Source organism: Mchenga conophoros, linkage group LG6 (assembly GCF_057382185.1).
Source record: "Mchenga conophoros isolate Kocher_MC1m ecotype Shallow Benthic linkage group LG6, M_conophoros_male_GT1.1, whole genome shotgun sequence".
Taxonomy (NCBI): Eukaryota; Metazoa; Chordata; class Actinopteri; order Cichliformes; family Cichlidae; genus Mchenga; species Mchenga conophoros.
The window spans coordinates 18,165,605-18,181,173 of record NC_140531.1 but is presented as its reverse complement, the minus strand read 5'-3'; the positions used below and the strand labels follow the sequence as shown (position 1 = coordinate 18,181,173).

Genomic DNA, 15,569 nt, shown 5'->3' with positions numbered 1-15,569 from the left:
ACTGTTCCCAAGAGCTTGATCAAAAGGTCTCATTTGATTGGTGGGATTTTCTCTGTATTATTGTAGGGTCTCTACCTTAGTATATAGTATGTCAGTATAAAGTATGTTGAGGTGACTGCTGTTGTCATTTGATGCTATATAGAACTATACACAGCCACAACAGCTGGTCACCAGCTTGGTCACACTCCTGTGTGATGGCATCAACCTGGACTTACTGCTAAATGTCACGTTCCTCCACATGTTCAGGTTCCTGTGCACATGTTGCTGATGCCAGCAGTGGAAGGCAGTCATGGCAGCCCTGTGAGACTGGAGACTAGCTGTATGCAGACTGTTCAGGGTTGTCTTGGTAGAAAGCTGTTGGCCGTGTCATCTTGCAAACCTTGACTGTAGTTTTGTAGAAGACTGCCTATGATTCACCAGTGCTGAGAGTGAGGAAACAACCTGACGGAGACGCCTACCTTGTAGCCTGTCTCTGGCATTGCCCAATTTATGGAACTTCACTTTGGAGGTGGCAGTAGGCCTCCCTCCAAATAATGCAGCAGCTTGGTTTTTGCTTAACATCAGCTGGAAGTAGCCCTATGGGACAGCCCTATAAAGATCAGTCAAACATGGCCTGGGGCATACACCAACTGACCGGTGTACCACGGTCCGTGCTCATCTCAAGATGCTGCTAAACACTAGCCAGTCAGGCACCTGATTGTCAGCAACTAGGCTACTAGAAGTTCGAAACAAAACTCAATAGCAGAACAAGCTGTTCAGCACATGCTCAACTCTGGTGCTCAAATGTAGCACTAGCTTTAATGGGAAATAAACACGCTTTCCAACGGTATAAAAGTTCTTACCAAGATGCATCGTTACAATAAAGAAATAGTCAACTGCATGCAAATTACCTTTTTGTGCTTGTGTTGTATTGCCACCTTTTATTTGTTTGGTGTTTGGATATTACTTCTAGTTATGTTATATTCATTCCTGGCACGCTGTGCTCTGTAGGTGTGCAGTAGATCGACTTCAGTCAGACAATGGGAGTCTTGTAATCCTCTGTACAGATGCCAGTGGCAGAAACACAACAGCAGGAAGAATACTGGAAATTACTAAGGGGGGCGATTATGGTGAGTTACAATTTCCATGAGAATTTCCAAAAATGTTCACAATATTTACCTTTTTCGCATGTTTGGAAGGAGTTTTAATATACCCAGTTGTGCACAGTCTTTGCTGGAGTTTTGTTTGATTGCATTACATCCTGAGAAAGAAGTGAAAATACATTAACATCCTGGATAACCTTTCACATTTATTTCCCTGAAAGTGACATGTGTTTTTATGAATGTCTTTCATTTTGTAAGAACAGTGTTTTGGCAACAGATTCAGAAACACACCAGGTTGAGTGCAGAAACAGTGAAGGTTAAATGTAAAAATGATGTGATCCAGAAATATTCCCCATTTGTGGTGTGTAGATTTGCCAGTGGAATGTAAGATGGTGTCCACAAGTAAGATTTAAAGCTGTCAACAATAATAACTGTCTAGATGATGGTTTGGCGCTGTTGAAAACACAGCTGAGAGGAATCTAGCTCTTCTCACATTTAGAAAATAATCAATAACAGCAGCACTTTACACTGCTTATCCTTCCTTTTTCCACAAAAAGAAAATTACAGCTCTTTGTTCCAAAATATATGAGGCAGGTTATCCTTGCGCTAAGTTAATCCTTAACTTTGATCTCTCACTCCATTTGAAAATGTCACTTCTTGCCACAGACCACCTCTCTCTTGGCCTGATGCCCGATTTAGCCAGTTACCCAAACTCCAAAGTGATTACGGTTGGGAAATGAGCACACCCCGTCTCGGATCATAAATTTTTAAGGGCGGCAAACCTCCATTCATATTTTTCCTTGCCAAGAAATCGTAATCCAGTAAATGTGCCACATTGCCTCACCATCACGCTTTTGAATAAAAGATCAATACATTCTTTTCCAGTTTTGATAAAACACGTCCGATTTAAATCTAGAATTCCCTCTTTCCTCCTTTTTTGTGTCTCATATAAACAACACAGCAATTATGTCTGATGAACGTGGTCTATGTTTTTGATTCCAAAACAAACAAAACAACACCAGTGCATGAATCAAGAAAAGCAGTTAAGTAGATTACAATCCCTGCAACATCAGTGAGACAGAAGAGATTGTCTCTGGGATAAAACATGCATGCAGACAGTTTGTGATGGTGTTACAGATGAATGGCAGTAGGTCTATGAGTCTATTGGAAGTGCCTAAATAAGACCTATGTCTCCTTGTCCCAATAGAAAATGAGCCCTCTGCCTATGACCTGCATTCCAGTGGTGGAGCACCACCTGTGGGGGGTTTCATCTACAGGGGCTGTCAGTCTAGGAGACTTTATGGCAGTTATGTCTTTGGAGATAAAAATGGGTAAGTACAATAAAGAAATGACTGATTAATATATTTAAACAGACTATTTAAGTAGCTGTATGTTTTTAAGAATTAACTGTGTTTACATGATGACAAAAATCTATATTTCAAAGTCATTCTAACATCTTTATCCTCCCAGAGTTGATTTATGACTTAGTAAGATCAACATGACTTTTCTTCTAATATTAAAAACTATTTCCTTTGCATTAGCATGTGCCAGTGTAAACACCAAGTTCATCCACATGGGAGGAAAACATAGACTCCCATGTCACCATGACAGCGCGGACCATTGAGTGTCAGTGGAGATTACACATTGTTCTCTGTGCTGTTCACACTTTTCTCTGGTTTCTCTGGTTTTCTCTGTTTTGCTGATGTCAAACACTGACAGTTGAGTAAACAAAGGGGGTAAAGTGTGTCCCCTCCCCAATCCGTCCAATTATCGCAAGCTGGCACCGTGTTTAAAACAATGTGTGATCAGTTAATTCTGTGCCTTATTACAATTTGGGAGCATTTTGTTGTGGCAAAGTGAAGGCTCCGGCATGATGTTTGTTTTGAAACTAAAGGCTGACTTCCTAACTAACACCATGTGGGACATGGTGTAGAAAAAGAATATGGGTCATGAACCATGCTGTACCATGCTACTACAGTTGATTTCTTTTGCTTTCTCCCCTGTGCACAAATGTAGTACTAAACCTTTTACAGTATCATCCAGTCTGCAGTCACTTACCATGAGTATTTTTACTTTTCACTTTAGTAACCTTCGCATCCTTCAGAAGTCTACATCTTCCACATCAGCAAGTGGTGAAGAGTGGCAGGAAAAAGCTCTGTGCCTGGGCTCAGCTGACTCCTGTGGCACTATGCTTGTTGGACACATCTTGGGTTTTGGAGAGGATGAACTGGGTTAGTATGGCAATTAATAAAAAAGCTAAAAATGTAATTGCTTCTGAGATCTTTTATCTTTGTTTCTTTTCTCTCTTGCACTGATCTTTCTTTAGATTTACACCTGACCTATGTTATGACATATTTTCTGAAGCAAGGGTTTTAATCCATGACTCCTTGAAGGCTTGTTGACTCTGTGTGTGTATGTCTGTGTGTACAGCACATACATACATAACACACATAACCACAGCATAAAACACCACTGAAAATCTGAAAACAGGCAGCATGGTGGCGTGATGGTTAGCACTGTTGCCTCACAACACCACTGTCTGGCCAAGGCCTTTCTGTGTGGAGTGTGCATGTGTTAGCCCTGCATCAGACTGGTGACCTGTCAAGGGTGTACCCTGCCTCTCGCCCTATGTTAGCTGAGATAGGCCCCCCACAACCCTGATAAAGATGCGACTGGATGGATGGATGATAAAGCCAACACGCCTCTCATTAAGTAGTCCAAACATCTTAGTTAGTTGTCATTTTTGTAGGATAGTCATAATCTTCCAAACCTCCTTAATTCACTGTGCCACCATGACATGTGTTAAGTGTTTCTCTGGGCAAGTTAAAGATTAAGTTAATATATGCAGAGTAACCTGAAATGAACTGACACAAGACAGTTTTATAAGTTGGATCCCCACCACACACTCGAAGAATTGTAAACCGTGAGCTCTGATGTTTCTGATTAAAATGAACACATGATGTAAATTGTTCGCCCAGCCATCAGAAATCTTTGATCACAGTTGTTGCCAGGTCTTGGAGTTATTGTTTGACGAGATATTTAAAGATTTCTGTATTCGATCAGGATTTGCAAGTGGTGCAAGAATTGCAGCGGGGGCCAGGCCTATGTCCCAAAAAAGAGGCCCCACAGACAGATGTTTACAATTTGTCCCCCTATGGAATTTTCTTGCAGGCTTGTTCCTCATTAAATCATCTGCCTGGTTCCCAGTCATGAGTATCCAATTGTCTCATTAAACTCTTTTTTAAAATCCATTGGCAAGTGCAGAAATGCAGAAGCCTGTGATACACTCATTTTCCTAAACCCCTCATGTCCTCCCCTTTCATTTTCTTGTGTTTCCTTGTCTTGTCTTGTCTCTTCTTTAGTTAGGCACTGGGATCTGCTGAATAGTTGTTCGGACATTGGAAGTATTTCATGCAGATGATGCTGATGGGATTCCCACTTAACTGTTCTTCTTTTGCAGGTGAAGTCTACATACTTGCAAGTAGTAAAAGCATGGTGCAGTCACACAGTGGGAAACTCTACAAGCTGGTGGACCCGAAAAGGTAAAAGCAGGAAGTCCCTTGGTAATTTGTGCTGGTATGTAGTTAGTTGTTCGGTGATTAAGTGATTCCTTCTTAGTGGGGAGGACATTCAGCTATTCATTAAAAAATCCTGCATTACGTCCACAAGAGGGCAAACCAAGACAATGAGAGACAAAACTACTGGTAAATCGCTCTCTCTTGAGTTGAGTTTAGTTATAAACTCATTCCCCAAAGGTTGTAATTGAGTTATTCGTTCGAGTTAGTCTGAACAACATTTTCAGTAGCTTTAAGTGTTGATTGTGATTCCTGTCAACAACAACACAGATTATTTTCAGTATATTCAAGCAGGACAGCCGTTCCCAAGTATTGGAGAATTTGGGATTTTTTTTAGACAGCAATTATAATTGTTACCTTAGCATGTTATTAGCCTATTAGCCAATTCTTACCGTTAACTGTTTTAGGCATATTAACGCAGCTTTAAAAAGTTAAGGAGGTTAAAAAAATTAAAAAATACAAGCAAATAATTCAACAGTGTGAAGTTGTTTAACCGATATCATGAATTCATAATCACAGCTAAAGTTTGGAAAAATAATTCAGGAGGATGATATCTGAAAGGTGAAGCAGCAAACGCTGTACGTACTAAGGTTGTCACGATACTTGATTTTCCTTATACCCAGGAAAATATTCTAAATACTAGATACAATTTTTGAATTTTTGATTTTGATAAAAATTACACTTCCTCTTAGAACAATAAAACGAATAACATCAATGATGACAGCATTTTTAGGTTGCCAGACATAAAGAAAATACAGTAAGGTAAACATGTAAGGTTGGCTGAGGTCGCACTGCACTTTTCGTGACTTGGCACCATATTTTTTATTTTTGATCAAAAACAAAAGAAACACAATACTTTCTAGATACAAATATTTGTGATATCATGGTAAATGAACTCATTGTATTAGGATTACAGACAGGCAGGAGGTTTTCTCAAGCATTAAGGTTATCATTTTTTTTATATTAGCCATAGCTGCTAGCCTCTTTCTTAATGATAATAGACAGCTAGTGTGGCTATAAGGTAACTGTTAATACTTACCGGTAGATGGATAATGCTTGTAGACAACAGCTAGGTTCTGTGCAGTTATCTATGGTGTGTGTGTGTGTGTGTGTGTGTGTGTGTGTGTGTGTGTGTGTGTGTGTGTGTGTGTGTGTGTGTGTGTGTGCTGATATCAATACTATTGCTAAAGATGATCTAATCAGTATTAATTTTGTATTGTCAGTTAGTTTCTTAGTATTGAGATATATGTATGTATGTATGTGTGTGTGTGTGTATATATATATATATATATATATATATATATATATATATATATATATATATATATATATATATATATATATATATATATATATATATATATATATATATATACACACATATTTTTTTACAATATGTGTTAATGTGTGAATAAGTGTTAATGCAGGTGAATACTTCACTGTTAGCAAAGTCATATCCGTTAACACCCCTAATCAGGACTGCCTATTACAGATGGAAGAACTACAGTAAACCACCAGCTTTATTTTCATGCTGTGATTGTTTTGTTGTGAAATTTAGATGAGCCTAACAGCATATTATGAGATCTTAGTTACTCACAGATCATCACATTGAAGAACAGTGTCATCCTCACTGCTTACACACATTCCTGCAAGTAGAATTGTTTATGCACATTACAGCTTCCCAGAATGGATGCTGAGTGGTTACTGGAGAAAAAAAAATAGCCTTTCAAATTGTTTGCTTAGAAAAACACTGCTAGCAGCACTGATTCTATTGCTTTATTCAACTTTTGTCTACTGGTTAGATGCTAAATATGCAACAGTGATATTTTGGTAAGTGTGAGGGAAAAGACAAAGACACCTGTTGTCAAGTAGCGACATTTCAACATATTAACCACTAACAGGGTGATATGGACAAACTCTGTATAGCCAAAATATCCATGTAGATACACTATCCATTCATTTTCTTCCACTTATTGAATTCAGGGTCACAGAGGGATTAGAGTCTATCTTGGCTGTCATAGGGGAAGAGGTGGGGTACACTTTGGACAGGTCGCCAGTCTATTGTAGGACTAACACAGAGAGACAGACAGCCATTCACACCTACATCCAGTCTAGAAGCACTAATTAACCTAACATGCGTATCTTTGGACTGTGGGAGGAAGCTCAAACACGCAGGCAGAGAAGGCCACAGCTGGGTGGTGGATTCGAACCCTCCAGCACACGTCTACTTCCCTTTGGGAGGTGAAATCCATTTCTTTTCCAGTTTAATGCTTAATTAGCTTTGGAGGGAACATGTGCACAAGTGCAGCTTCATCATTTATATGTCAGTACATGTCACCATATCATAATCCTTACCATATGCATCGCAGTATTAGAAATCATTCTGATAGTGATAGATCTATAAACTCTGCTTGGAGAGCCAAGTACATGTGAAAAACATTTGTCACTCAAGATGAGGAAATATGAAAACGGAATGAATTCGACCCACAAAAATACAAGAGGGATGTATAAAAAGTTTGATCCGTAATATTTGCAGTACAGAAATCACTTCAAACATAAGAAGACTTTGTAATTCAAACCAACTGCATATACAGTCTCAAGCCAAACCCACTCAGTGATTGTGCTTTATCTTTTTAATCAGTGCTTTTGCAGGGAGATGAGAGCATAAGATCCTGTAGGCCTACCGGTTCAAGTGAATGAGTGGCTTGTGATTAAGAGAAGTAAATAAAGTAGCATAAGCATACTGAGGAGAAAGAACACAATAGAAACATATTCACATCTTATTATTCCTGGGTGACGGCAGTGCCACCCAGGCATTAGCACAGTTAATTACAGCACAGATGTTTCAAAGGGGGCCCTGATGGCTTGCTTCGTATTTATGTTTTCTGGCATGGCTGCTGGACGCATTTCTCCCAGAGAACAGTTCTTTCCACCATCAACTGGACTTGTTTAGTTTGTGTGGACCCTGTGGTGTTAGAGTCCTGACTCCTAATACACTCTGGCTTCGTTATTAGGATTTTGTTACAGGGAGGATGGAGAGAGGGGGCAAAGGGGGGGAAATGAATAGGGTAGCTAACGTGTCTGACCCCAGCACGTTATCAAGTCTGGTGGTCCTCCCTTCTTTTCTCTTCCCTACTGCAGGGACATCTGGACTCTGAAGCCCATTCAGACAGAGGTTTGTTTTAGAGTGTGGTGGTTTTTGTGGCCCGGTATAGCATCTCACGCTGTGTTTTAATCAACTCTGTGTTTGGGAACATAGAGTGGGAAAAAGAGGAACCGTTAGGGGAGCGGTAAAGGCTTACAAGGAAACATCAACCATAAAATCCCTCAGCAGTGTTTGTGTAAACACGTCCTGGCCAAATGACTTCATTTTTAGGTATTTGTTTGTCAGTTGGAGTACCCCTCCAATAATAAATAGGCCACCATGCATTTTGAAACATGCCGAATGGGTGTGGTGTGACTGAGGTTGTACGCGAGAGAAAGCAAGAATGTAGAAAGGCGCGGCTTGTTTTTGGTGTTGCAGTGGGATAGAAATGTGCATTAATATTTATCATTAATATCTTTACTGACCGTATCTCAGTGTGGTGACTGTAAGATGTGGTTGTGGTTTAACGATCAATGAGAGGACCTTAGAGTTTAGAAGATAAGAATAGGTATCTGTGGAAGCATGTTTAATGTTTCACCTTTCCACAGCAAAGTGATTAAATGTAATTTCTACCCTTTGTTGCTTGTCTTTAACATACATCAGTAACCCTGGTTCTGCACTCCTGAGTGTGCCTCGAACATACTGCAGGTATTCAGGGCCTGGGTTTTGCTTCTTTTCTGTCCCACTGAGTCTGCATTTAATAACAATTATTTGTACAGTGAAAGCATTATATTTGTGCCAGGAACAAACCTGTTTTATGTCCTTTTACCTGTTCTGAGGGTCATACAGTAAAGTTACGTGTTTATCACATCATAATTCAGAATCCCCACGTTGCACCCCCACCTTGCTCCTATGGTCAGTCCTTGGCAGGAGCTTAATTAACATATAGAGCCAGATCTCCTGCTGCTTTCTGGTACAAAATGCAATTTGCCATTCTTCATGTTGCAGCTCGTCACAGGGAAAGCAGTATTGAGAAGGACTTTTCACACGTTCGGGTTTTGTCAGCTGCAAGCTAGACTGATTGAATTACAGTGAGCAGAGCCCTTAAAAAGACACAGTGAACTTCAAATAGGGCCCTGGGACCTCCTTTATGAACTGCATTAGACATGGAAGTCACAAATCACTAGATGTGCTGAGGAAGGAGACCACGGGTGCTCCTTCGTGGATATATTTATCTATATGTGTGCTTTTCTGTGTGTTGTGTGCATAGATGTAAACCATGTGGGTGGTGGGTACACACACACATGCGAGCTTGTGTGCGTGTGTGGTACGCCAGCTCCCAGCACGCTACAGGAAAAAAAAAAGTCTTTTCTTTATTTTCCTATCCCTCCTAAATCTTCCTACATCTCCGCTGTGGTCCTCCCCTTGACAAAGCTGCTTGCTAGTCCCACTGAATAGCCCTGGCTCCTACAATACACAGTAAATTTCTTACACAATTAAAACAAGGAAAGAAGCTACAAAAGGAGCCCCCAAACAATGGAGTTGGATGACAAAACAGCAAAAGAGACCACACTGGGCCGTTTGATTAGGCCATTGTTAGAGTGCACAGTGTACACCACTCCATAGCCCTTTTCTCACATACACCTCGTGTCAATCAAACAGACCCTGCGAGCTAACAAGCTAAACACAGATACACACTGATAACAAGTTTGAGGCAGAGCATTCGCACTCCTTCGACATGGAAGATTTGAAGGATGGTCACTGTTAATGTTTAACTGACGTAAGGGAAGAAGAGAGGACACAAAGAAAGAACCTGATCCTGCATTCATCTGCCCTGTTCTGTATGTTATCTTTGCAGCTGTGCTTGCGTGCTTTGTCACTTTTTGCTCTGTTTTATGTTCAGTTATGGCATGATCAGTGTCTCATACCACTCTCTGACTTTAGTTGTTCTCTTTCTGTCTCTCCACTTGTAACTCTTGTGGAAGCACTATCGCCTTCTCCCACTCCCTTACTCTCACACATACGCCACCCCTCCCAAAGTTGATAAATTCCCACAGTGGCTGTTGACCCAGCTGCCTTTGTCAAGTGGTGCTACCAGCAGGTGCTGTTTTCACAGCCACCCTGGCAGTCGTACAGGCTGTTTAGTAGCACTGCTGACCCCTGCCTGCTATTAACAGTGTTAGCTACAGACCAGCCCCCCCAATTCTCTAGGGACTCTTACTCTTTCTCCCTCTCCTTCTCTTTCTGTTTTCTCCCCTCTTTTGCTCTTTTTTTTTTTTTTTTAACTACATGCAGCCTGCAGCAACAAAAGCCAGCAGAGATGGAGTATGGAGTTGGGTGCTGATGGGAGCATGGGAATCAACCCCCACCGACACTCCATCCTCAAAATTTAAAGCAACTTTAACACATACACACAGGCAGTGTGTCTGTCAGAACACCTGCAGCACACTTTTCAAATCAGGAAATCAGCATTTAAGATTTTCTTTATTTAACATATATTTGTGAAATTCTTCAAATATATAATTAGTATGCACAAAATCAAGTGTATTTATCCCCCAGTTGTTAGTATTTTTTGTAATAAAACTGCATCTTTCATTTAAATCTGTACAGCAAGTAAAATGAAAATAATTTATACCGAAGTACCGACTGCTGGAACAGGTGATCAGCACCTCACCAAAGCAGAATAGAATGAGTATCTAGTGGTGCTTCCACAACAAACACAAAGTAAACACTTTGAGGAGCTTCATTACTCACAGAACCTGCTCAGTGGGGCTACTACATGCAAATCCAGGTTGGCATTTACACCGCATTACCAAAACCTGTCAGAGCAACTCTTATGACACCTCCGACACTCAGAAATGGAGGAAAAGCTTATTGATGCCATTTGCGGGCAGCCTTCGCTCTTAGAGACAGGTAAAACAGGAAAGAACACAATCGTAAGACTCTGATAAGTTCTGAGATGTTATTGTAACGTAAAACGTGACTACCATAGGAACAGCTACCCAGATGGAAGTAATATGTATTCTAAAAATAGCTGATTTGAGCTTTAATATACAAATTGCTGGTTGTATGTCTTCAATCTAGTTTTGGCTTCTCCTGCTGATTGACTATTTGCTCCCCTGCCATGATTGATGAGGCCCGTCCTATCGTGGAGTGAGAATTACATACATACACATTCAGTGACCTCACTGCTCACGCCTCTCATACCAGCACCGGTCCACAAGAGTCCAGTTACCCTGCCTGTGTGTCAGACATATGCGCACACGCCTTAATGTCCAACAATGTTTTGTAGCAGAATGTTTACACATCTATTTTTCTTCCTCTCTCTCCTTTTCACAAATGTACACACTAGCAAATGTGTGTGTGTGTGTGTGTGTGTGTGTGTGTGTGTGTGTGTGTGTGTGTGTGTGTGTGTGGGCACCAACAGACGCTTCACATTCGAACTTGATTACGCACTCACTGTATTATTTCCAGATTTGTGGAGCGTGATATGAAATAATTGTGTTTCAGCCCATTTGCTGATGTGCGTGTCTGGATGTTTGTCTTAATATGGAATAATATGCTTCTCTGGTGTTCAAACTTGGCACATATGGTGTGGAGATGTTTCTGTTTGTGTCTGTGTGCATTTTCCAAACCGTGTTCATATCTGTGGGAGCCATGCTTTAACCCCGTATGTCGTTTCGTTCTTCGAATAAGAATTCAAAATAAAAACAACCACACATGAAGCGGCTCATGTCCCAACTACACGCTTAAATATTAACTTGCTATTAATTGGTAATACGTAGAAAAAGAGCCGCCGTCACTTTAACAGCATGTCACTGGAAAAAGAAACACACGCCTCCTTCAGGAGCAAATACATAAATTTTTAACTTGGCAAGTTAAAAGTTTACATCTTAAAGTCCCTCACTTCAAAAGTGCTTTCCCACTTAAGTTACATATCAACAAAACCTGATAGGCTCGAAAATCTGAGATCACGGACGCAGCGTGCGATGGCAGATTTGTCTTGTTGTACCATTCAAAAATAGCTTTGCGGTAAATAAATAGCTACCACAATACATCACAGTCAAGTGTTAGATGCTTAAATAGAACACATTTCCTACAGTCCCATCCTAAATCATGGTATAGTGTTACTGTGTAGCTCAGCCAGTGTGAGTTGGATGAGTGTTTTGTTTTTGTTTAGTCTCAGCTTTTTGTTTAACAGGACTTTTTTTTTTAAAGGTTGCGTGAAACTTTGTAGAAACTGTTGTGATCTGGCAACTAAATGTGTTTGTGGGCGAGGCTCAAACCTCTAAACAGACTTGTGTAAGCCCAATTAAACGACCCGTGGACGCTGAATGACTGATTTCTGTTTTGGACACAACAGCAGTTCATTCATTTGAGGCAGATGCTGATTAATAGGTAGAATTTAAACAACATATAGCACATCTCTTGACATGCAGTCATCCAAACAGTGAATTATACCAAAGCTACATGCCTTTAAACCACATTTTCCCTTCATAAATCAACACAATTCTGATTCTGTGTTATTATTATTATTAAGAGTTGAAATATGTTCTCCGGTTATTAACTTGAAATGTCTTGTATTATTTATTTGGTTATAATAAATTGTCGCTGTGTCGCTGTGGCTTAATCACCATATTGAGAGGCTTCTGTCTGCTGAATACTTACTTTGTCTTCTTCTGTTTTTTTAACAATTGCTGCAGGCCTTACACCCCTAAGGAGTGCCAGCATCAGGTGGAGCCACCGGAGCTGCTGATGACAGCTTGTTCCAGACACTGTAAGAACGGCCGCTGTACTCCCACCGGCAAATGCTGCTGCAACCCCAGCTGGGAAGGACAATTTTGCCGAGTCGGTAAGAGTGCATCTGTCGCCCTCAGCGTATAACATGGACCAACATCGACGTGTTCTTTCACTTCAGATGTGGAAAAGATGTTCAGTAATATCTGCCATAGTTTCCCTAATCAGAAATCAGAGTACGTCTGAATAAAACAAAGTTTAAAGTGTTTTCACTCTCTCATACCCTGTGACTGTAGCCAAATGTGAACCAGCCTGCCGCAATGGAGGAGTCTGCGTGGAGCCCAACAAGTGCCTGTGTAAGAGTGGCTACTCCGGAAACCAGTGTGAGAAGAGCGAGCGGGGTATGCCCAACGACCAGGAGAATGGCGGGATAGTGGACCACATCATCGACATGACCTCGTACCTCTTAGACCTGACCAAGTACGTCGTATAGTGGTGTGCGGAGGGGGCCGCTCCCCATCATCCATCCTCAAGTCTACACACATCTACCTTTCGCCCTCAAAAGACTCTTAAAGAGGTTTGCTAAATGTGGCCCCTTAATTTCCCCTCACATTCTCACGGGCAAGCACACACACACACACACACACACACACATGCAGGACCCCATCAGACTGCTTTTAAACCACATCACCATACCAAGCTTTTCCTCTCCTTACCTATAAGCTACTTGTTCCTGAACACCAGGCCTGGCATCCAAGCCGTGTTCACATTTCAGAGAGCCCTGCAGACAGCTGATTGATGAGTTCCACTAAGACATTTCCTCTGCTGCTCTAAAAACGCCTTCACTGGCTCCACAGGAACAGGAACTCTGCCGGAGCGGACTGTTAAAACCCCGAGACTTTTATGCTGCCTTACGAAAAATGGAGTTTGAGGCATTTCAGTGGAGACAGTTGATTATTCAGGAGTTCATTAAGGATTCAGAATTGGGTGGCTCAAGATGCAGTTTGTGTTCACGGTCCGTTGAAAACCTAGCAAAGAAATAAATGTCTACGCACTCAGACTGTGAGCACGAGGCATGCGTCTCATAGAGCCTGCAGTGCTTTTTGCTTTACTATTCCAAAAGCACTAACAAGAGGAAGGCTGTGTTGACTCATTTATGTTGTGTTCAGTTTGTGGGTACATAGTCATAAACAGCAATTTACAGTATAAAGAACGTATCACTCATTTGCTATCAGTGTACAGAGAGGATCTACACACAGACGTAGGAATGAGCGAGTTGAGAACATTGTACTTTGTCAGCGCCAGTTTCATGCAATTTGAACGGAGTGTTCGAATCCCATGCACTGTATCGTTTTCCTTTCATTCACTTTTTTATTCAAAATTAATTTCAACATTTATTAAAAGCGCAATGAGAGTAGTTTCAGCTCCACACGTTCACACAGCACACTGTCACAGGTATGGTTTAACAAACTCTTTTCATTGCGTCACACACTGAAGCAGAAAGCTGAAGTCAAAACTATAAAGGGAAGGGATGAAACGCGCTGATGTATATTTCCAATAGAGCTTACCTACTTAGTAATACAAGAAAAAATCTACAAAAAAATCTATAGCATTACTATTGTTATCATAGAGGAGGGTTTATTTTTTTAAGCGTAATAATATATGGGAGAATATGGTGTTTATAGAAAGCAATTTTACACTAAGCTCGTCAGTTCATGTCATTTCATGTTGTACTTATACATATGCAGCTTTTATAAAAGACACGCGAGGATGTTTTCTTTTTTTGCCCAGAGTACAAGTAACGCATGTCTGTGCCTGCAAATAGTCATTCGGAGGAGTTGGTGAAGCTCATCTAAAACCCACCCACCCCCACCCCCACAGCAAGACCGTCAGAATTGTGCTTCTGTAGTAAGATGATCAAAGATCTCGACAGGCCACCAAGTCAGTGTGGAAGGAGCTCAGAGACAGGGCTGGCATTAACCTGAGGAAGAAAGTGCAAATTCTCTTGTGAGCATTTCCAGAGTAAGGCAAGAAATTTTAAGAATGTGTTTGTTATTATAGATGCATATAGATGCATTCTTTCAAACCCAAGACTCATCCTAATAAGAACATTTAATTTTTTTACTTTTCTTCTTCACTACCCGTAAAGCCAGTCTTCCCAGAACTGACAGCTGTTGTTTTAAGTTTTTAAGGAAAATATTTATCCTTGTACTTTATCCACAGCTTTTATTTTGAAAATCTAGTTTCAATAACTTGATTTTCAATTAAAGTTTAGTCAATTGAAGTTTAGTGGCCATAAATGATGTGCTTATTGTTCATCTCCTGCTTTCCTTGTGTTTGCTGAAATAAAACAACTGTACCTGGTCTTAAAACATCAAAAAGGAATTCATGCTGTAAAATGGAAAATTATAATTTTTTAGCACTTAATGTGAAAGTTGCATTGTAGCTGCTGAGACGGCGTGGTGTGAATAGAATAACCATTTTCATTATTTAAGTAGTTACACAAATAAAATAATTATTTAAATTCTCTATGTTGTTTTTACCATTGTACTGTATGTGACAATTTTGTATTCCTGTATTGTAAATAAAAGTAGGGATAACTTGGTTTCTCTTCAGAAATATCAATATGTCTATTAAAATGTATAGCATGTCTGAAATATTTGTCTCTCTTGTTTAAGATGTTTTTAAAAAAGTATCTATTTTTAAAATGATTTTCTTATATAAATTTTCTAATCAGTTCATAGTGTGTACTATAACATAAAAAATTTTTAACAGTTAAAATTGACCAACTTGGAGCAACATAACTATAAATGTAACTATTAGGAGTGAAAACATTTCATGAATGACTTATGAAGGAGTGGTACAGCCATTAAAGGGTTCCCTATTCAATCAGAGCTTGGTGAAAAAGGAGCAACCTTCACAGATGACTAGGGATGGGTACCGGTATCGGTTCTGATATAAAATGGTAGTAACCAGACCGAAAAGCAGCGCACATTTTGGTGCTTTATTTCTGTGCTTTTTTTTCCTGAGATGTCATACACTTTAGATTCTAGCCAATCATTTTACGTTTCCAAGGATAGTAGGCGGGCC

At 40.3% G+C, this 15,569-nt stretch overlaps 1 protein-coding gene across 6 annotated transcripts in view; it reads left to right on the top strand.

The window, feature by feature from the left end:
• The window catches only part of hhip (hedgehog interacting protein), a 37,648-nt gene extending 22,562 nt beyond the window's left edge, over positions 1-15,086 (top strand). For all 6 annotated transcript variants that reach the window (XM_085276565.1, XM_085276567.1, XM_085276570.1 and 3 more), the window contains exons 8-13: positions 991-1,109; positions 2,290-2,413; positions 3,168-3,313; positions 4,543-4,624; positions 12,446-12,594; positions 12,776-15,086. In XM_085276565.1, the coding sequence (XP_085132691.1) occupies positions 991-1,109; positions 2,290-2,413; positions 3,168-3,313; positions 4,543-4,624; positions 12,446-12,594; positions 12,776-12,972 (817 nt within the window). In that variant the 3' untranslated portion in view covers positions 12,973-15,086. The remainder of the gene's footprint in view (positions 1-990; positions 1,110-2,289; positions 2,414-3,167; positions 3,314-4,542; positions 4,625-12,445; positions 12,595-12,775) is intronic.
• The last annotated feature ends 483 nt before the right edge of the window (positions 15,087-15,569 follow it).